Source organism: Symphalangus syndactylus, chromosome 9, assembly GCF_028878055.3.
Source record: "Symphalangus syndactylus isolate Jambi chromosome 9, NHGRI_mSymSyn1-v2.1_pri, whole genome shotgun sequence".
In the NCBI taxonomy this organism is placed as follows: Eukaryota; Metazoa; Chordata; class Mammalia; order Primates; family Hylobatidae; genus Symphalangus; species Symphalangus syndactylus.
Window position 1 is genome coordinate 29,223,197 of NC_072431.2, and position 22,083 is coordinate 29,245,279.

Here is a 22,083-nt window from a genome sequence, read left to right on the forward strand (position 1 = left end):
TTTCTTCTGGGAAACAATACATACAAATAGTTTTTAAGAATTAAACTAATAAAGCCACAAGTGCAATAAATCAAACTAGTTTTCAGTCTTCACAGCCTGATGTTTATTGCTTTCCTAAGGGTAGTAATTGTACCCTTTGAGACCCTGTTCCACTTTCTTGTTTGACTCTTGCATGGATTGTCAGGTTTGGGTCTTTAATGCCTGATGACTTTGAAGAAATGAGGTTGTTTACTTTGTTACAATGCCAGGGCAGAGCATTTCAACTGATATTGCATCGACATCAGGTAATCAAAGATAAGATATTTGGGTTGAAGCCTAATACACTAGGCTTCACTGGGACTCACTGCCCTTCTGGAAGGTAGAGGTGGCCATGTCAAATTGAAGTGAGAATTATCTGATTTCCTCTGGCAGGTGAATATGTGTGCTGCAGTCTAGTCACCTTCCATAACCGCTGTCTGGTAACTAAGCTTGGTCAGATAGGGCATATATCAGTGAGCTGTTTTTTGTTTGTAGGCTGCCTAGAAATATGTTGACTTGTACAGTCTAAGCTGAAAGCCAGCAGTAACTGGTGGTTGAGAAGTTAATATTATTCTTGAAAAATTTAATCTACCTTATCATTAAAAAGCAATAAGGAAGCAGTCCTGCTGCTGAGAAGGAGCTGGGAATATGAAGCTGGGTGTTCCTGAAGCAAGTTGTTTTAAGATTAAATCCTTATCTACTATAACAATATATATTTTTTAAATTTATTTATTTGAGATGGAGTTTTGCTCTTGTTGCCCAGGCTGGAGTGGAGTGGCACGATCACAGGCTCACTCTGCCTCCCAGGTTCAAGAGATTCTCCTGCCTCAGCCTCCTGAGTAGCTGGGATTACAGGCGCCCACCACCACTGCCCAGCTAATTTTTTGTATTTTTAGTAGAGACCGGGTTTCACCATGTTGGCCAGGCTGGTCTTGAACTCCTGACCTAGGTGATCCACCCACCTCGGCCTCCCAAAGTGCTGGAATTGCAGGCATGAGCCACCGTGCCCAGGCTTTTTTTCTTTTTTCTTTTATCTTTTTTTTTTTTGAGATGAGTCTCGCTCTGTCCCCCAGGCTGGTGTGTGCAGTGGTGCAATCTCCGCTCCTGGGTTCGAGCAATTCTCCTGCCTCAGCCTCCTGAGTAGCTGAGATTACAGGTGCATGCAACCACGCCTGGCTAATTTTTGTATTTTTAGTAGAGATGGGTTTCAGCACGTTGGCCAGGCTGGTCTTGAACTCCTGACCTCAGGTGATCCACCCGCCTCGGCCTCCCAAAGTGCTGGGATTACAGGCGTGAGCCACCATGCCTGGCCCCTTTTTTTCTTTTTAAACTGTCTACCTTGAATATAGGAAGTTGGCACTTATATAAGGAGCTTAAAGCTAATAAAGTAGACATTTCTCCCAATTTCACTGCTGAGAAATGAGACTTCCGATCCTTTTTTGTCGTTGCCAACCACATACTTACTGGTCTATCTAATAGTTGATTTTAAAAAATGGAACAGGAATCTTGAACTCAGACATCGTCTTTAGGGACAGCCTTTGCTTTCAATCTCCACTAGATTGTGAACTCCTTCAAAGACAAGGATCTTCATTTTTGTATCCCAGAGGATACCAACTATGCATGTCTGTCATACAGTAGAGAGTCAATAAACATATGTTGAGCTGCTTTTCTTCTGTGATTCCCCTTCACTATCTAGTCTATTATTTTTTGTTTCTTTATCAGAGAGAAACCAACTCCATGACATAAAAATAATAAATTTTTATTTAACGCTACCTATACGTTATCGTATGCTAGCATAATGCATGGTTCTAAGCACTTTACAAATGTCCATTCCTTTAATCCTGCAACACACTCTCAGAGGTAGGTACTGTTACTTATCTCTATTTTACACTTGAAAAGACTGAGATAGAGAAAGGTGAAGTGACTTCTGTCTAAGGTCCTGCAGTACTATGTAGCAGCCTCAGTAGACTTTAGCTCTCCAATATTACCCTCTTTTCCTGAGTTGCAGAGAAATGAGATCAGACATGCCTTTCCATCTTCAATTCTGACCACCTCCCTTGTCCTCTGCCTCCTTTCCGACCACCCCCAAGTTCCAGAATAATGTGACTTGAGTTTGGAAAATAAAGTTACAGGTGTAAGACATGGCTCATTCATATGGCCCCAGGCTGGGAGTGAGGCCATTCACACAGGAGCCATTTAGGCTGAACTGTATGACCTTTGCAAGGCTGTGACCTCTAGCCCTAGGCCTCTGAGTTTGTCAGGTCACCATATGCCCCAGGTCAGTGCCTGTAAACCTTTATGTACATGTGGTCACCTGGGTATCCCGTTAAGATACAGATTCTGGCTGGGCGTGGTGGCTTACGCCTGTAATCCTAGCACTTTGGGAGTCGGGCGGATCACTTGAGGGCAGGAGTTCAAGATCACTTGAGGGCAGGAGTTCAAGACCAGCCTGGCCAACATGGTGAAATCCTGTCTCTCCTAAAAATACAAAAAAATTAGCTGGGCATGGTGGCAGGCGCCTGTAATCCCAGCTACTCGGGAGGCTGAGGCATGAGAATTGCTCAAACCCAGGAGGCAGAGGTTGCAGTGAGCCGAGATCGCGCCACTGCACTCCAGCCTGGGCGACAGAGCAAGACTCTGTCTCAAAAAGAAAAAAAAAAAAGATGCAGATTCTGATTCACTGGGTCTGGGGTGGGTCTTGGGATTCTGACAGCATTCCAGGAAATGAAGAGGGCTAATCCTTGGGCCAATGCTGTAGAGGAGCCGAGTCTGCATGGGTCCAGCCCTAGTATTCTAAGCACTTTCTTGCTTGAAGAAGGCCTAATTCCTAACCTGGGACCCAGAGAGAGACATAAGATATCCAGAGAGATGCACCAACAAACTGCAATTTATACAAAGACAGTCAGAAAGCAGCTGAAGACAGAATGAGAGAGAAACTAAAAGAAACTTGATGCCTCCAAAATGAAGAGTATGCCTCATTTCCACATGTGAACTGAAAAGCTCTCCCCATTTGAAATAAAGGCTTACTATAGAGCAGCCCTGGTAATAGAACTACAAGATGTATAATAACTTCCTGTTTGAGTTGAAATGAAAATTCATAAAGAATCTATGCTACTAACCCCCTAATTTATACTTTTGTGTTCTTTTATGTTGTCTTTTGTATTTTATGTTGGATTTCTTTTTAAAGATTTTGTATTTATTTTTAATTGAAAAATAATTGTGTATACTTATTGTTGTACAACATGATGTTTTGATATATGTGTATGTTGTAGAATGACTAAAGCTAGTTAACATATGCATTACCTCCTATACTTATCATTTATTTGTGGTGAGAACATTTAAAATCTACTCTGTTAGCAATTTTGAAGTATAGAATACACTATTGTCAACTATAATCATGGTGTTGTACAGTAGGTCTAAATGTATTCATTTCTCCTATCTAACTGAAAATTTGTATCTTTTGACCAACATCTCCCTGGTCCCTTAATTCTACATCTTACACTGTTTGGACATGATGTTAAAACATTTTAGTATGTTGCTCAGTTACTAAGAACACTTACTAAGATAATCTGCAACCTGCATATCTTCTGTGTTTGCCCATTGATTAGACTGTCAGCTCCCTAAAAAGCTTTTAGGTTCGAGGGTACACGTGTAGGTTTGTTATATAGATAAACACAAGTCATGGGACTGTGTTGTACAGATTATTTTGTTGTCCACATACTAAGCCTAGTGCCCAATAGTTATTTTTTCTGCTCTTCTCCCTCCTACCCTCTGCCATCAAGTTGGCCCAATGTGTGTTGTTCCCTTCTTTGTAACAACCACTCTGATCTCTGCTTCTAAGGGTTCCTGTGTCTGACTTCTTTCCCTTGATTTTGTGGGATTCATCCACATTGTGTATGCAGCAGTAGTTTATGTATTTTCATTATTGGATAGTATTCCTTTGTGTGAACATAAATTGCTGATGGCAGATGTTTGAATTGTTTCCAGTTTTTGAGTATTATGAATAATGCTGTTGTGAACATTTACGTGTATGTCTTAATGAACATGGGTTTGCTTTTCTGATTGTGGGTGTGTGTCTACAACTGCTGATTTCTAAGATGTGAATATGTTCAGCTTTAGTGAGTACAGCCAGTTCTCCAGTGTGGCTCTTCACACTCCTGTCAGGTATGAATAAGAGTTCCATTGTTCCACATTCTTGCCGACACTTAGTTTGATAAGTCATTTTCATTTTAGCCATTCTGATGTTTGTATGGGGGTCTGTCATTATGATTTTAGCTTATCTTTCGCTTATCACCATGTGAAGTTTAGTATCTTTCCATGCCTCTTGTTTATGTTTCAGTTGTGAGTATGTGTGTGTGTGTGTGTGTGTGTGTGTTGGTATTTTTAAAAACACAATGAAAGTTCCACAGAACATTTGTAAAAAGTCTTGAAATCTGTAGTCATGGGGGTTACCTGTCACTAATATCTGATTTTATCCTCAAATGTTTCTGGGGAAGGAGGACATGAAGTGGTATATAGAGGTATAAAACCCTTTAGCAAGGAAACTTGCTGAATAGTTGGAGCCAGCGTAGATGGCCCAGGGCAACTGTAAAGTCAGAGACCACTTAAAAGCTTAAAACCATTTAATCTCCAGATGAGTTTGCCTTTTGTAGAAGTCCCTCCCGAAGATAGTAAACCACCTTAAAAAGTATTGCTGAAAACATTTTTTGGAATTGCTCTAAGCATATATACTTTTGAATACTTTAGGTGCTTTTAAAATGACCTTTGAGGTGATTTTGGGAAATAGCAAGACTTCTCAGAGCCCAGTCCCACTGGAAGGAAGGACTAATGCCATGGGTGACAGACAAACAAAAAACCCTAAGCAGTATTTATAAGACTTGCCTGTAAAGGAATGCAACTTCCTTTCTTGAGTGAAGACTGAAGACATTAGCAGGGAGGGAGAAGATGCCATTTGAATGATGTTTTTTAATCTGTTTTGAGTATTCTCATTATACCAATGAAAAGTCAGGTTTAGAGAGCAAAAGAACATGATTTAAAAGTCAAACCTTACTGTCTTGCCTTTTCCTTTCCCTACCCTGCCTCTCCTCTGACAAGTGTTGGAGGTATTAACAAAACTCTGTTGCAGCCAGAAAAACAAATGCTGATAGTGAGGTTCTGGTTTCCATTCCTGTCCTATTTCAGAGTCCCAGGAGCTCTCCGGGTCTCTGTCAAATGGGGCTCTGTGGAGACAGGAGTCCTAGGTGGCCTGTGTCAGGAGTCAGGACACTCCTGTTTCCCAAACCTGGTTCCTACAGTCCTGCTGATCTTGGGAGCTCTTCAGGGCCTTTCAGGGTCCTGCCACATTCTGCCAGGACTGTCTTACCTGTAGGCTTTGCTGTGTCTGCTCCTTTTTCTTCCTGATTGGCAAATAGCTACCCAGAAAATACTTTCAAGATATGCTGATGAATAATGTCACTGTTGGAAATTATATTCCATGTAAAAAACAGGTCTTTTTCTGGGTGGATACTTACATAAAATCTGACCAGTAGAGGAAGGGTATAGCTGATTTCTTTTCTTTTTTTCTTTTTTTTTTTTGAGACGGAGGCTTGCTCTGTCGCCCAGGCTGGAGTGCTGCGGTGCCATCTCGGCACACTGCAAGCTCCACCTCCTGGGTTCACGCCATTCTCCTGCCTCAGCCTCCCGAGTAGCTGGGACTACAGGTGCCCGCCACCCCACCTGGCTAATTTTTTGTGTATTTTTAGTAGAGACGGAGTTTCACTGTGTTAGCCAGTATGGTCTTGATCTCCTGACCTCGCGATCTGCCCGCCTCGGCCTCCCAGAGTGCTGGGATTACAGGCGTGAGCCACCGTGCCTGGCCAGCTGATTTCTTTAATGTTCATTTATTCCTGAACTTAAAATCTCCTATTAGTTTTCCCCAAGCCCCAGTGGGTTAATGTTCTTTGGTGTGCAGTAAAGACTTTCAGAAATTTTTCATGAAAAGAACGCCCTGGGCAGGTAGCTTTCAGATAGACAGTGGGGCATTTGGCTGCCCCAAGGGTCCAGAAGAAAGACATATGTGCTTGACCATCCCAGAGACCTGTTCTCACCCTTTTGGGATCATGGACCCCACCACACTAGCCCTCTTCCACTGACATTGGGAATGTTGTCTATAAGCTGAGGATGTAGAAAGCTGCAATCCACAACCTGTATTTTTTTTTTTTTTGTAGATGGAGTCTTGCTCTGTTGCCTAGGCTGGAGTGCAGTGGCACAATCTCAGCTCACTGTAACCTCCGCCTCCCGGGTTCAAGTGTTCTCCCGCCTCAGCCTCCTGAGTAGCTGGGATTATAGGCACACGCCACCATGTCCAGCTACTTTTTATATTTTTTGTAGAGACGGGGTTTCACCATGTTGTCTGGGCTGGTCTCGAACTCCTGACCTCAGGTGATCCGCCTACCTCGGCCTCCCAAAGTGCTGGGATTACAGGTGTGAGCCACCATGCCCAGCCCACAACCTGTTTTTCTGGCTCAAAGTAGTAGCAAAGAAACCTCTGTGTTTCTCCTGAGACTACATAGTAGAATGCTTTCTTCATTTGGTAGTTTCTTTATTTTTAACACCTATAATCCTGCACAGTCTTGGTTTTTGCTGCAGAGTACTTGGCCATGGGTAACCAGATTGCTAAATTTCCTATACAGATTATAATTTTATTTTGTTCATTTTCACATAGTTTTCCCTGGATACAATGAGGTAGCTGAGAAAAAAAAAATTCTGAGGACATTTTAATGAAAACTTCCTCTGGTAAGATGTTCATTTTTATGCCACATTTAATTCCTGTAAAGAATTCCAGGTGTTACTAAGAAGCAGTTGAACCCAGTGGCTGTAAATATCTGGCCATCTAAACTCATTTTCTTATCAGATTATATTGTCCTATACAGCTGTGTAGGTTGTACATGTCAGATCTGGACTTGGCTGGTGGACGTTTGAACTTATTCACTTCCTGCCAAAAGAAAGAAACGTATAAATGGTGCTTTGTACTTTGAATTTCATGATGTGCTGAGTAAACACAAAATATACATTGTGACAGGAGGAGTAAAGGACCGCCCACATCCTTATTTTTTGAGTGGGTGTAGCTAATGATTAGTTCCTGGATATGTAACTAGGATGTAGGTCAGGTCCCATTGTCATCTGCAGCAGAGGTACAGTAAGCACTGCCTCCCTATAGATGGCTGTGTTATCTCACAGGTACAACTGTCTAAAGTTCTTTTTATGAGAATTTTCTTTTTTTTTGAGACAGAGTCTCTTGTCACCCAAGTTGGAGTGCAATGGTGCGATCTCGGCTCACTGCAACATCCGCCTCCCGGGTTCAAGTGATTCTCCTGCCTCAGCCTCCGGAGTAGCTGGGATTACAGGTGCACGCCCCCATGCCCAGCTAATTTTTGTATTTGTAGTAGAGACGGGGTTTTACCATGTTGGCCAGGCAGGTCTCAAACTCCTGACTTCAGGTGATCTGCCCCGCCTTGGTCTCCCAAAGTGCTGGGATTACAGGTGTGAGTCACCACACCTGGCCAAGAAGTTTTTAATAAGCTTCTTGGTTTAGGAATAAGGAGCTCACTTCAGTGAATATCTGAGGCTTCCTCTATGTGATATTGATTAAAATATTAATTAATAGCTGTACATACGTAGTGTGCTTGGCACTGTGCTAAGGACATTTTGTGGATTCTTTCAACTCTCTTAATTAGGTGCTGTTACTAGCCCTATTTTAAAGAGTCAGAAACCAAGCCTCAGAGAAGTTGTCCTTTGGTCCCAGGGTCACACATCCCATCCATGTGACTCCTAAGTTCAGGCTCTTGACCACCGCACTGTGCTGTACTGAGGCAGTGTGTGACTAAAGGGTATGGTCAGAACCTGGGGCCATTCTTGAGAAACTGGATTTCAAAAGAAAGAACATCAGACGTTTATTAATAAGAAGTGCATCAGTATGAGCGACTCTGCATTTTAAATATGCTCAGCGTAGGTGAGGGATGGGGAAATTGTAGCAGATTTTGAGAAGAAACTGGGTTTTGAAGGAGAGAAATGCCATTGACATTTAAAGGAGGAGAAAGATACTCAGCTTCATGTAAGGATGATGACCTACAGCATGGAAAGACTTCCACAGAGGGATATGGTTCTTGTCTGGAGGTGTTAGGGGGCAAGTTTACCTGGAACAACTCTTTCAGTAGGTTTAGTTGGTTTTTCTTTCAATAAATGTTTGGGTATTATTACCGGTACCTCCTTCCCCTGCCTTTACCAAATGCAAACATACAGGGCCAAGCTTCTATGCAGCACCCTACTTCTTTCCTTGTCCATTTCACATCCAGGCTTGGAACAGGAGAAAGGACAGACAAAGATATTATAGTTTCTCTCCCCTTCCTCACATAGATGCTGTGTCATAGTGCTATTTTGGGGTGAAGAGACCCCAGGAAATTCCTGGTTTAAAATCCTGCAGGGCCATATACCTGCATTTTCTCAGGCACCTTTTTCATTTTGTTTTGTGTTAAACTTAGATCTCTGTCTTTTCATTCATTCAGCAAAAGAGTCTACTGTGTGTAACTGATTTTCATGGTGAGCAAAATCAGACAAGGTTTCTGCTTTTTTTTTTTTTATTATTATACTTTAGGTTTTAGGGTACATGTGCACAATGTGCAGGTTTGTTATATATGTATCCATGTGCCATGTTGATTTCCTGCACCCATTAACTTGTCATTTAGCATTAGGTATATCTCCTAATGCTGTCCCTCCCCCCTCCCCCTACCCCACAGCAGTCCCCGGAGTGTGATGTTCCCCTTCCTGTGTCCATGAGTTCTCATTGTTCAATTCCCACCTATGAGTGAGAACATGCGGTGTTTGGTTTTTTGTCCTTGCGATAGTTTACTGAGAATGATGTTTTCCAGTTTCATCCATGTCCCTACAAAGGACATGAACTCATCATTTTTTATGGCTGCATAGTATTCCATGGTGTATATGTGCCACATTTTCTTAATCCAGTCTATTGTCGTTGGACATTTGGGTTGGTTCCAAGTCTTTGCTATTGTGAATAGTGCTGCAATAAACATACGTGTGCATGTGTCTTTATAGCAGCATGATTTATAGTCCTTTGGGTATATACCCAGTAATGGGATGGCTGGGTCAAATGGTATTTCTAGTTCTAGATCCCTGAGGAATCGCCACACTGACTTCCACAATGGTTGAACTAGTTTACAGTCCCACCAACAGTGTAAAAGTGTTCCTATTTCTCCACATCCTCTCTATCACCTGTTGTTTCCTGACTTTTGAATGATGGCCATTCTAACTGGTGTGAGATGGTATCTCACTGTGGTTTTGATTTGCATTTCTCTGATGGCCAGTGATGATGAGCATTTCTTGGTTTCTGCTTTTATAAAATGTTTTTAAAGGAGCTAAACTAATTGCATAAAATGTCACATGACAACTGTTGTAAGTGCTCCAGGGGGGTACATGTTTGAGGGAGTTTGGCCTAGTCAAATAAATTAGGGCAGTTTCCTAAGGAAGTGATGATGAGCTGAGATCTGAAGGATGAGTAGTGTTAAAGAGGGAGGGAGATGGCATTATGGAGGTGATGGAATGTGCAAAGGCCCTCAGGTAGAAAGGACCTTGGTATGAGCAAGGGGCAGAAGGCCTCTATAGCTGGAAGTGGAGGATAATGGGTATGAGAAATTATTTTCTCAAGAGTCACCAGTGTTCCTAACATGGATTTGAAGTGATTAGATTGACAAGATTCATGTTTGTTGCAGTGAAGGAAATGGATGAATTGATTGTAGAAGTCCAAGAGAAGATATAGTGGATCCATTTAGAAGTTTTTGCAGTAGTTTAGGAATAAATGATGATAGTCTGACCAGGGTGGTAAAGATGGAGTGAACCGGGTGGAGGTATGGAGAAATAGAAAGAAATGATATGACTGGATGTGGTAATGGGTTGGAAGTACAGGGTGAGAAACAGGGAGATGCCAGAGTTGGCTCTTCAGTCTCTAGTTTGCCTGACTGTGTGATGGTGGTGTCTTTGCATGGACAGTCATGCCTCCCCAGGTAGACTATAGTCAAGATCTTTTTCCAATTGAAGTTTGAATCCTCACAGTATTACTTATAATAGCCACTCAGGTACCTTTTGTTTGTTGGATTAGAGTAGGAGGAGTTTCTTTAGAGAAGTGGTGTGTGTGCTTGGTGGGAAACAGCAGTTAGCGTACCAACGAGTGTGACTGGGGCAAGAGAAAAGATTCATAGTTGTAGTAGAACCCCCAATGCATTTCATCATATAGAGATGTGCCTTCAATTTTCAGGAAGCACTTACAAGTTATTTTGAACTTCTGAGCACTTAGAAATGTGTCTTTTTCCCTTTGTGCTAGACTCAACGCTTCTGATCCTCTGTTTATCTATCTGTATGATGAGCCTAGTAACACTAACCTTCTGGGGTGTCTGTGAGGGTTATGTGTTTAATAACTTTGTGAAATGTGAAGGATTTTACATTAATTGAGGGATTCTGTGAATCTGTGCTTATGTTCTCCTGTCGTCCTCCCCACCGCTAGTGGGAGCTGCTGCTCAGAGGGCACAGGCCCTGTGGTGACAGTTAGCTCTTGGTAGGTGAAGCTTCCCCCGCTGGAGTGAGTGCTCGTGTTCCTTTTTTCCACTCGATCCTTCCATAAAGTGATTGAGTTAGTGGATGAGTTTTTGGTTGATGTGACTGAGGACTGGGGGAGAGATGAGTGAAAGATAGGTTAGATCTTGTTTCTTTTTTATTTGAGATTGTTTTACATTTCAGGCCTTGGGGTGCTCAAGGCAAGTCACAACTCCAGGGCTGAGTGGGCTGAGGACAAACGATGTCTTGATCTTGATCCTCTGTGTCAAGCAATGTCAGATAATGGAACTCACTACCAACCTTAAAACCAGAGAGAGGCTAGTTCCAATGTGGTGATTGTCCTGGGGATCAGTACTGCCGCAGTGCGTTCTCTCTGCAGAATAGAATGCCTTCGCGGTGCTGGAGACCATGCGCAAAGTGGCTGGTCAGTCTGTTTTCCTCCTGTGTGCCTCTGTTGTCTTTATTAAGATTTTATATTTCAAGCCTCTTTATTTTTTCCATCTCTGTCACTTCAAACATTCTATCTTCCTGTCTGTATTTCTTTCTGTATTTACCACCGTATTTATTTTTATTTATTTATTTATTTTTGAGACGGAGTCTCGCTCTGTCGCCCAGGCTGGAGTGCAGTGACGCGATCTCGGCTCACCGCAAGCTCCGCCTCCCGGGTTCACGCCGTTCTCCTGCCTCAGCCTCCAGAGTAGCTGGGACTACAGGCGCCCGCCACCACGCCCGGCTAATTTGTTTGTATTTTAGTAGAGACAGGGTTTCACCATGTTAGCCAGAATGGTCTCGACTTCTTGACCTCGTGATCCGCCCGCCTCGGCCTCCCAAAGTGCTGGGATTACAGGCGTGAGCCACCGTGCCCGGCCTACTACCGTATTTCTTCTGTATCTTCCACTCTCCAACTTCTGTTGGAATTCAGTGATAGTATTGTCCATTTCTTCCTTTAGTTGGAAGCAGGGCATTTCTTAGGCTCTTCATTGGGGTCCAAGAGTGACCTTGGGATATTTCTGCTCTGCTGTGCTGGTCTGTTGTCCTAAGCATGCTGTTGATAAACATGTTACTGTCTTAAAATAACTAGAGATGATGGGCAATAATAGCATGTGCCAAATTATCGTCATTTGTCCTGTGCATTAGGATATATAAAACTAAGCAAAAAAAAAAAAAAAAAAAAAAAATTGCTTGGGAGATACATACAGCCATTCTTCAAAAATATTTCTTACCACTCATTTTTATCTTGTAAGTTTGCATTTGCGTAAGAATAAAAGTTTACTCTCATGCTAAGATGATTAAAGCCAATTTATTATCCTCTATATTTTCTTTGATGTTTTAAAAAGCTTTTATTTTTTAGTTGAAACAGAAGAGTAATCTGTCTCTAGAAAGAATCTATTCTATGTATATCCCAATATCAATTGTTTTTGAGCAGGAAAAGGCTTTGGATATCTAACCCCTTTGTCATCTCTTCCTCCTGTACTCTCATCTTTCTGCCTGCCTCTGTTTTACAGGTGAGAAAACTGAGGCAGTTCAGTTCTACCATAAATCAGTAGTAAACTCAGGATTTTTCATTCCAATCTCTTGATTCTTCAGCTCATTGTGATTTTCTAGAACTTAAAATATTTCTAAGATGTGTCATATTAAAGCCTATTTTTCAGTTTAAGGTAATTCTCTCTTAGAATTTGTTTTCTTGCTTTTTCGTAACCAAAGCTTTAATTGATTCAGTACAAGGGGAGAGCCAAGCAATGACTTTGTCCTGTTCTAAAATCAATGTAAAGATTTATAGATCTGTAAGAATTTGGCAATATTGTATGTATGAGTAAATAATTTTGATGTGTACCAAAATTTGTGTCTGGTCTGGACAAATTTCCACTAGCAAGAGACTGAATTTATGTTGAAACATACTGTCCTTTCTTATCTTGGTTTTTATGAGAGGTGAATTCTGGAACTTGTGATTTTTTTTTTCTTTTCATTCTGAGTTTGTGAAGGAAATCAGGATGTGTCTAATTAGTTATTATGTAGGGTGTTAGGCAATTTCCATAACAGTTAATTTAAATCTACCTTAATTAAAAATAACATGTTATATAGCATTGGGTAGGAATTTATGACTCAGATGAAGCCAGACCATAGCAATTTCAGAAAGCATGAGGATTACAGCTTTAAAGGCCGAGGAGGAGCAGATAGGAACCCATCAGTACTGTCAGCGTTTATTGTGCCCTCGTGTTTAGGTGGATATTGAAGATATATGTAACTGGTGATCTGTGAGCTAGCAATTTTCCTGTCTGTTTAAAATCAGTTCTCCTGTTCCCTTGCCCAGCACAGTAAGCATTTTGTTTTCTGTATTGCCCCTCAAGATGAAGAACCCTTGAGGGAATAGTGTCTTGTCCTCCACTCAAGGTCTTAGAGTCATGATTAATTGGCAAATATCGACCTCAAAAAAGAGCAAAAGACAGTTATTAGAGTCCACAGGGCTTGTAGTAGAATAAAGGGTGCTGGGAAGGAAGTGGCCAGGCTCTCCTGGTGAGTTGATGAGCATCTTGGCTTCCTTTTTCCATTCAGCAGTCCAGGCCCTGCCTTTTCCCCTCGTATTGGGCAGGGAGTACTGTCCTGGATGCTGTGAGCAGACAGGCATGGAAAACCAGACTTTGGGGGCTAGGCCTATTCACCTCTGTTACTCCAGCCTGTTGAATTGCTCTATCCGATTGCCATCTAATTGCAATCCCAATGCTATCTAATTGGCAAGGGATGCCATTAGTCATTTGGTTTTCCTTCTTAAAAGCTCTGGGATCTTTCCTGAAAGATCCAGCTTCTTATATGTAAAATGGGATGGTAACCTTATGAGATATGTTCTATTATTAATAGGGGGATTAATTGAGACTTTCAAAGTGTTCAGCTCCCTGCCTTGCATACAGTGAGGACTCAGTAGGGTAAATGGTAGCTATTGCTATTATTATTGGCCTCTGGTGTGTGATAGAATCAAGTAGTATCTGTTATAAAGGTTCTGAGGCAGAATTATCCTGCTCTTTGAAATAAGAGCTTTTAGCTTAACTACCAAATGAGTGTCCAGGTGTTAGGATTCATTGCAAATGGGATTATACATTCTCTTTCCTCTTCCTAATTTTGTGGTAAGTCTTTTCAGAAGGGAAAGCACCTACCAGTTTCTCAGGCAAAGCTTTATAGTCCTGCCAGCACTTGGTTCTAAAAGAAATTTTTCACATGAAGCATTATATAGGAGTCTTTGTGGTTGTTTAAAATAATATATTTATATGCAGGCATTCCTCAGAGATATTGCAGGTTTAATTCCAGACCACAACAATAAAGGAAATATTGCAATAAAGCAAGTCACACACATTTTTTGTTTCTTGGTGCTTCTAAAAATTATGTTTACACTATACTGAAGTCTATTAAGTGTCCAGTAGCATTATGTCTGAAAAAATACATACCTGAATTAAAAATACTTTATTGCTAAAAAATGCCAATGATCATCTGAATCTTCCAGCAAATAATAATCCTTTTGCTGGTTGAGGGTCTTGCCTCAACGTGGATGACAGCTGCCTGGTCAGAATGATGGTTGCTGAAGGTTGGGATAGCTGTGGCAATTTCTTAAAATAAGATAAGAGTGAAGTTTGCTGCATTGATCTACTCTTCCTTCCATGTAAGATTTCCCTGCAGCTTGTGATGCTGTTTGTTAGCATTTTACCCACTGGAGAACTTCTGTCAAAATTGGAATCAATCCTCTCAAACTCTGCTGCTGCTGCCTTATCACCTCAGTTTATGTAATGTTCTAAGTCCTTTGTTGTCATTTCAACAATGTTCACAGCAGCTTCACCACCTCAACAAACTACTTTCTTTGCTCATCCATAAGAAGCAACTTCTCATTCATTCAAGTTTTATCATAAGATTGCACAATGTAGTCACATCTTCAGGCTATACTTCAGATTCTAGTTCTCTTGCCATTTCCACCACATCTGCAGTTACTTTCTCTACTGAAGTCTTGAACCCTTCAAAGTCATTTATGAGGTTTAGAATCAGCTTCTTCCAAGCTCTTGTTAATGTTGATATTTTGACCTCCCCCCATGAATCACAAATATTTGTAATGGCATCTAGAATGGTGACTCCTTTCTAGAAGATTTTGAAGTGACTTTGACCAGATACATCAGAGGAATCACTGTCTATGGCAGCTATAGCCTAATGAAATGTATTTCTTAAATAATAGGACTTGAAAGTAGAAATTACCGGTTGATCCATGGGCTGAAGAATGGATGATTAGGCATGAAAACAACATTAATCTGTGCCTCTCCGTTAGAGCTCCTGGAGGACCAGGTACATTGTCAATGAGCAGTAATATTTTGAAAAGATTTTTTTCCCTGAGACTGACTCTCAACAATGAGCTTAAAATATTCAGTAAGCCATGCTGTGAACAGATGTGCTGTCATCCAGCCTTTGTTGTTCCATTGATAGAGCACATGCAGAATAGATTTAGGATAATGTTTAAGGGCCCTAGGATTTTCAGAATGGTAAATAAGCATTGGATTCAACTTAAAGCATTAGCCTCTAACAAGAAAATCATCCTGACTTTTGAAGGTTTGAAGCAAGGCCTTGACTTCTCCTCTCTACCTATGGAAGTCCTAAATGGCATTTTCTTCCAATATAGGGCTGTTCATCTACATTGAAAATCTGTTGTTTGGTGTAGCCACCTTGATCAGTTATCTTAGCTAGATCATCTGGATAACTTGCTGCAGCTTCTACATCAGCACTTGCTACTTCACCTTGCACTTTTCTGTGATACAGATGGCTTCTTAAACCTTATGAACCAACCTCTCCTAGCTTCTAGCTTTTTTTCTTCTGCAGCTTCATCACCTCTTTCAGCCTTCATAGAATTGAGAGTTAGAGCCTTTCTCTGAATTAGGCTTTGGCTTAAGAGAATGCTGTAGCTGGTTGGCTGGTTTGATCTTGTATCCAGACTGGTCACATTTTCTTCATATCAGCAATAAGGGTATTTTTCTTTCTTATTCGTGTATTCACCAGAGCAGTATTTTTAATTTCCTTCAAGAAGTTTTTTGCATTCCCAACTTGGCTGTTTGGGGCAAGAGGCCTAGCTTTCAGCCTATCCTGGCTTTCAACATGCTTTCTTCACTAAGCGTAATCATTTCTAGCTTTTGATTGAAAGTGAGAGACATGAGAATCTTCCTTTATTTGAACACTTAGAGTCAATTGTAGGATTATTAATTGGCCTAATTTCAATATTGTTGTGTCTTAGGGAATAGGGAGGCCTGAGGCAGGGGCATGGCTGGTGGGAGGAGCAGCCAGAATACCTACATTTATTGATAGAGTTCAGACGAAGGGAGAGAGACCGGGACAGGGCTGGTGGGTGGAGTAGCCAGAATACATGCATGTATTGATTAAGTTCACTGTCATTTTTGGGCATGGTTTGTGGCACTCCAAAACAAGTGCAATAGAAACATACAAGAGCATTGATCACAGATTACTGTAGCATATAATAATGAAAGATTTTTAAATATTGCAGGAATTATCAAAATGTGACCCAGAGATATGAGGTGGGCACATGCTGTTGGAAAGATGCCACCGATAGACTTGCTCCACACTGGGCTGCCAGAGACCTTCAATTTGTAAAATATAAAATATCTGTGAAGTGCAATAAAGCACAATAAACAAACTATGCCTGTATCTATGCATTACAGGTTCTATTTTGATATGGAAGCAAGTCAAATTGGTCTGCAACAGCTTGATTTTCGTGTCTGAATGCCATTGTTTGTATGTGTACATTTCTGTCCTCGCAATTGGGAAGCCATTTAGAAATCAGTGATAGGAGTTAGCTCCTAACAATATTTGTGTATGTATGTATGCATGTATGCATGCTTGCGATCAGTCTTTCATTCATTTCCTGCTCTGTGTATTCACTGCTTTTCTCACCTGGTGGTTCCATGCTAGATTCAGAAAAAACATTTTTTTTGTTTTAATGGTGTAAGAGGCTGTAACAGTTGCTAGTGATGATGGCGATTTTTATGTGCCTCTGAATCCCTTTTTCTCAGAATACTTTATTACCTGTCTGCTGCTGTTTGGGTGTGTGTCCACTTTTAATTTGTTGCTTAAATATGGGTCAGTCCTGCCATAGTGAACTTCTGAGCAAACAAGAAAAGGGGTGTGAAAAAGTTATGTATGCAAATAAGGTGGTATGGAGCCACCATCTTCTCTCTAATTCCAACATCTTAAAGGCTCTGAAAGCTTTTCTAACTTATTTGGTGGTAAGATCGAACTTGAACAAATGTGAGTCTATTTATGTTCTTCATTTATCTAATTTAGTGGGATCATTTGTAAGTTGCTGCAGCAGTATTACTGTGTTTGATTATGGAGTGCTGACCTAGATCCTACTTGGAGCATAAGGTGTACGTACCATATTACCTTTCTAAAATGTCAAGAATGCTGAATTCCAAAGCACACCTGGCTTTAGGGGATTTGGATAAGAGATGTAGGCCTGTAATATTTTTATTTAGGTCTCTAAGCTTTTTTTCAGTTGACAGCCTTCCCTTGAGATTCTCTTTTTGGCACCATCTTTTTGAGATATACAAGTAAGTATCTCCCTTGCCTGTGACTCAGGGAACACTTACTGACTGCTGTAGGTTGGGCTTTATACTAAGGATGGGGGCTACTGATAAGAATAAGACATGTATCCTCTTTCTCCTACAGAAGTTCAGTGCTCCACTATAATGTGCAAGGTGCTGTAATAGCAGTTGGTGGAGTCCTAAGTTTGGCAGGATAATCATAGCCAGGAACTCCACCAACAATGTAAAGTCAACGTAAAGGCAAAGAAATATGGAAGACAATGTGATCAGGGAGCAGCTGTGTGTTTGCTGTGGTCTTTGAAGAGTAAAGCTATGGAAAGGGCTGTTGGGGAGTCAATTTTTGCAGGACCTTATTTACCAAGCTAAACAGTTGAGTGTTTATCCTTTGGGAATAAGGAATCTTGAAGCCTGGAAACGGAATGATTGAATTTAGATTTTAGAAAGAATCCTCTGATTTCATTTTAAGGGACTCCAAAAGGAGGTCACTGCTGTATTCTGAGAAACAGGACATTTTTATGAGTGTCCCTCGTGATACTTAACAGTGTGTAGTGCTTTCAGATTTGCAAAAGATTTTCTTTTGCCTTCATTTCTTTTGCAGTAGCCCTGAGGGATGGGGTGGCAATGAGTAAGGAAACAGGCTCAGAGAATTGACTTGCCCAAGGTCATATCTAGCAACACTGGCTGCATCAGGTCTCTTAATTCTACATCTTACACTGTTTGGACATGATGTTAAAACATTTTAGTAGGTTGCTCAGTTACTAAGAACACTTAAAGATAATCTGCAACCTGCATATCTTCTGTGTTTGTCCATTGATTAGACTGTCAGCTCCCTGAGGACTTCCAGTATTCCATTTGATGTGCCTTTGACACAAAGGCAGCCTTAGGGCAGACACCAGCAAGAATCTGCCAGACTTTCTCCTCCAGAACCAGCATAGGGATAGGAAGAAGAACATTTAGGAAAATGTCATTTTCCCTAATATGTATCTCATTACGTGCACTTATTATCCAGCTTCTTTGTTTAAAACTCTGCTCTGAGTGTTGTGGGGAATACAAAATGTAAAATAATTAGATTTAAGTTAAAAAAAAAAGCCTTCTCATGAGTTAAGCCTATCTGTCTTATTCAAATCCCACACACCAAAATTTCTTGGCTTTTTGCAACACATTTTCTTTTTAATGAATGTTGTATGTTGAAATCAAAAGGCCTTCTGCACAGGCTGATTAGAACTATTAGGCTTACACATTTACTTTGCATTAGTTTGTGCACTAATTAGGTATAATATGGCACCTTTCCATGTGGGTATTTTTGAAACATAGAAACAACAACAGGCCGGGCGCGGTGGCTCACGCCTGTAATCCCAGCACTTTGCGAGGCCGAGGCCGGTGGATCACGAGGTCAGGAGATCGAGACCACCCTGGCTAACACGGTGAAAGCCCGTCTCTACTAAAAATACAAAAAAATTAGCCGGGCGTGGTGGTGGGCGCCTGTAGTCCCAGCTGCTCAGGAGGCTGAGGGAGGAGAATGGCATGAACCCGGGAGGTGGAGGTTGCAGTGGGCCGAGATCACGCCACTGCACTCCAGCCTGGGTGACAGAGCAAGACTCCATCTCAAAAAAAAAAAAAAAAAAAAAAAAAAAATTAATAGTCAACTGTAAGTTTTTGTCCCAACCTGCCCTCTACTGAGTTAGCAGTGAAATTAAAGATGTAATTTTTTTTATTATTATTCTTTTAACACACCTGGCATCTGTTGCTATTTATGCTAGCAGTATTGCTCGGCTTTCTAGGAGTTGGAGAAAAGTCAAGTTCTAAGTTATTCTCAGTATTAGAATCCACGTCAATTTAAAAGCATTTATTGAAATGATTTGTTGTTGATTGTCCTTTACTAACTTTGTATCAGAAAAGCTTCTGGGGCCCCAGAAGGAACTCTAGAGATCATTCAGTCCCAGGAGCTGGACTGGTGGAAAAACAAATTAGGAAACTGATCCCATAGGATCAAGTTCATTCTTGAACTTACTACCTTTAACTTTGGATAACCTCTGAGCCTCTGCTTCCTTATCTGTGAAGTGAGGCTTCTGATAGTTTTTCACAGATTCTAAGACATTTTTGTTTATTTTACATTTTAACATACCTGAAAACAAGATTTTTTTTTTTTTTTTTTTTTTTTTTTGAGTCGGAGTCTTACTCTGTCACCTAGGCTGGAGTGCAGTGGCACAATCTCGGCTCACTGCAACCTCCGCTTCCCAGGTTCAAGCAATTCTTCTGCCTCAGCATCCTGAGTAGCTGGGACTACAGGTGCATGCCACCATGCCCGGCTAATTTTTTGCATTTTTAGTAGAGATGGGGTTTCACCGTGTTAGCCAGGATGGTCTCGATCTCCTGACCTCATGATCTGCCCGCCTCAGCCTCCCAAAGTGCTGGGATTACAGGCGTGAGCCACCACGCCCAACCAAGATGTGTTTTATAGTACATTGTTTGTTATGGTTTTGTGGTGTTTTTTCCTCCTAGTATAGTGGTACATAAAATAATCGTGCATCTTATAATCAGTGATTTCTTATATTGCCAAATATGTGCCCTATCAACTTCCCAGGTTGTTGTCAGGATCAACTCAGATAATATGTTTGCTAAAAGACTATGGCTGTACTAAGAAACAGATAAGCAAAAGCACCTTTGTTTTTTGTTGCATTCCACTGCATTCCAGTCTTCTTCCATTGCCCAGGCTGGAATGCAGTGGTGTGATCATAGGTTACCTCCATCTCTTTGGCTCAAGTGATTGTCCCACCTCAGCCTCCTGAGTAGCCACCATACCTGGCTTATTTTTAATTTTTTTTTTCTTTTAAGAAACAGGGTCTTGCTGTGTTGCCCAGGCTAGTCTCAAACTCCTGGCCTCAAGTAATCCTCTCACCTCAGCCTCCCATACTGTTGGGATTGCAGGCATGAGCCACTGCCCAGCCACAAAAGCACCTTTGGATGTCTCTTGACAGCCTTTCCCCCTTTTGTTATTTGTTATGATGAAACTTTATTTATATGTGTCTTAAAAATAAATTGGGAAGAGATGGAAAATGGCAACTGCAAATTTAGATGAATCAAGATATCAAATTTGTAAAAAATATTTGAAAACAAAAAGAATTTCAATAGTCATACAGTTGACTTTCTGACGGGCTTTATTTTTTCAAAGAATATCTCAGTCATGTTTGTCCTATTCCAAAAAACTTTCTGTGGAATCGTGATACATTTATAGTAAAGTGGACTCCCTTTTGACATTACACCTAATAGGATAAAATTCTACCAAGTTCAAACCATAGTTAATAATTAAAGACATTAGAAGAGCATATCTTAATGATCCCTACTTGTTTATAAGTGAAGTAGTCATTTGCATCCTTGGAATTCTGTTAAAAGTTTTCAGTGTCCTTGTTGAAGATTTTAAAATGCTTTTTGGAGACTTGTAGTACAACATTCAGGTTAGGACCATGTTTTATGGCTGCTAATGCTAAAGTAACAAATATCCCCTTACCCCATCTTCCCTTGCAATAAGAGCTCTGAGGAAGGCCAGCTTTGGGTAGGAGAGGGGTGAGGTGTAGGAACATTATGAATTTCATTTTGGACAAATTGAATTGGAGATGAGTTTGAGGCATCCAAGTGGTGATGTTGAGTAGGCAGTTGAATTTGTGAGTCAGATAAAAATGTGGCATTTTCAGTATAGAGATGGTAGGTGAAGACTCAGTCTTGGATGAGATCACCTAGGAAACAAGTAGAGAAAGGAGAATTGGAACTGTTGATTGACAAGAAACCATCAGCCAGCAAACCTGTTTTATCTGGCCTGTGTAATGTTTTTAAAATATTTGAATGAGTTGCTGTAGCATATGTTTATGTTTTTTTGGCTGCCCAGAATCAATTTTCTTTTTTGGTAGCAGCACCTTAATTTCCTTTTTAGAAATTCTCTGTCCTCCAATCTCAGACTCTGTGTTATAGATCAAGTTCTACCTCTGACCCTAAATGAAGTGTGTGACCCAGGGCGAGCCAATCATTCCCCCAGTCACCTGGCCATAATGGTTGGTTCAAGAATGGACTTGTGATTCAAGTTGGCCCAATCACAGGGAATTCTGAGCCTATGGGGGAACTCCAGGAAGAGAGATTTTCCTGTTTTCTGCTTAAACTTGGCAGGATGTGGGCTGGAGGTCTAGGAACTGCCTTGCTACCCTAGGGTAGAGCTTATCTGAGAGTGGAGACAACAAAGAAGTGGAATCCAGATAGAGAAACTGGCCCTAGTCATATCGATTAACCCTGGGCCATTATGTACTTCTAGGCTTTTCAGTTAAATTAGCCAATACATTCTCCTTTTGGTGTAACTCATTTCGAACCAAGATTTCTTTTACTTGTACCAGAAAGAATTTTAATTGATACAGTTGCCAAGACTTTTAAAATTGTGAGTTTTCACATAGAAATCGGGATTTTTGTCTTGAGCTGAGTAACTTGTTCTAGTTGGAGCATGGGCTTTATTAGAGCCTATACCACTCCCTATTGTCATCTTCCCTTGATGCCTAGGATCTGTTGCCAGTTTTCTTGCTCATTCTACTGTGTTTTAAATTGTATAATAGCATTGAGAGGGAAATGAAAGTTGACTTGCTTCACTTAATTGTATTAGTTGCTTTCCCCTATGGGTAGCAAGGCTTTTGACCCCTTGTATAGAATGAAAAGAGAAAGGGGGCCTAGGTTCAAGCTTTGAGAAGCTTAAACCCTAAAGAATAGGTAGAAGAGGAGAAGTCTGTAAGGAGAAGGGAGCCATGGCAGTAGAAAGGAAAGCATTGGTCATGGAGGCCAAGGTAAGGAGTTTTCAGGGAGAAATTTGTCAACATTGCCAATACCATCAAGATGTCAACTGGTTTGAATT

The 22,083-nt window shown here is 41.0% G+C and overlaps 1 protein-coding gene across 5 annotated transcripts in view; it reads left to right on the forward strand.

Annotated features, from left to right (window-relative positions):
- Positions 1–22,083, forward strand: part of STXBP6 (syntaxin binding protein 6) — a 241,133-nt gene that overhangs the window by 8,014 nt on the left and 211,036 nt on the right. Inside the window, exon 1 of one of the 5 annotated variants that reach the window (XM_063609307.1) lies at positions 11,029–11,044. The exons of the other annotated variants lie outside the window; for them this stretch is intronic. Within the exon in view, the coding sequence (XP_063465377.1) occupies positions 11,029–11,044 (16 nt within the window). Of the gene's footprint in view, positions 1–11,028; positions 11,045–22,083 lie in introns of those variants that run through there. 5 annotated transcript variants of the gene reach the window in all.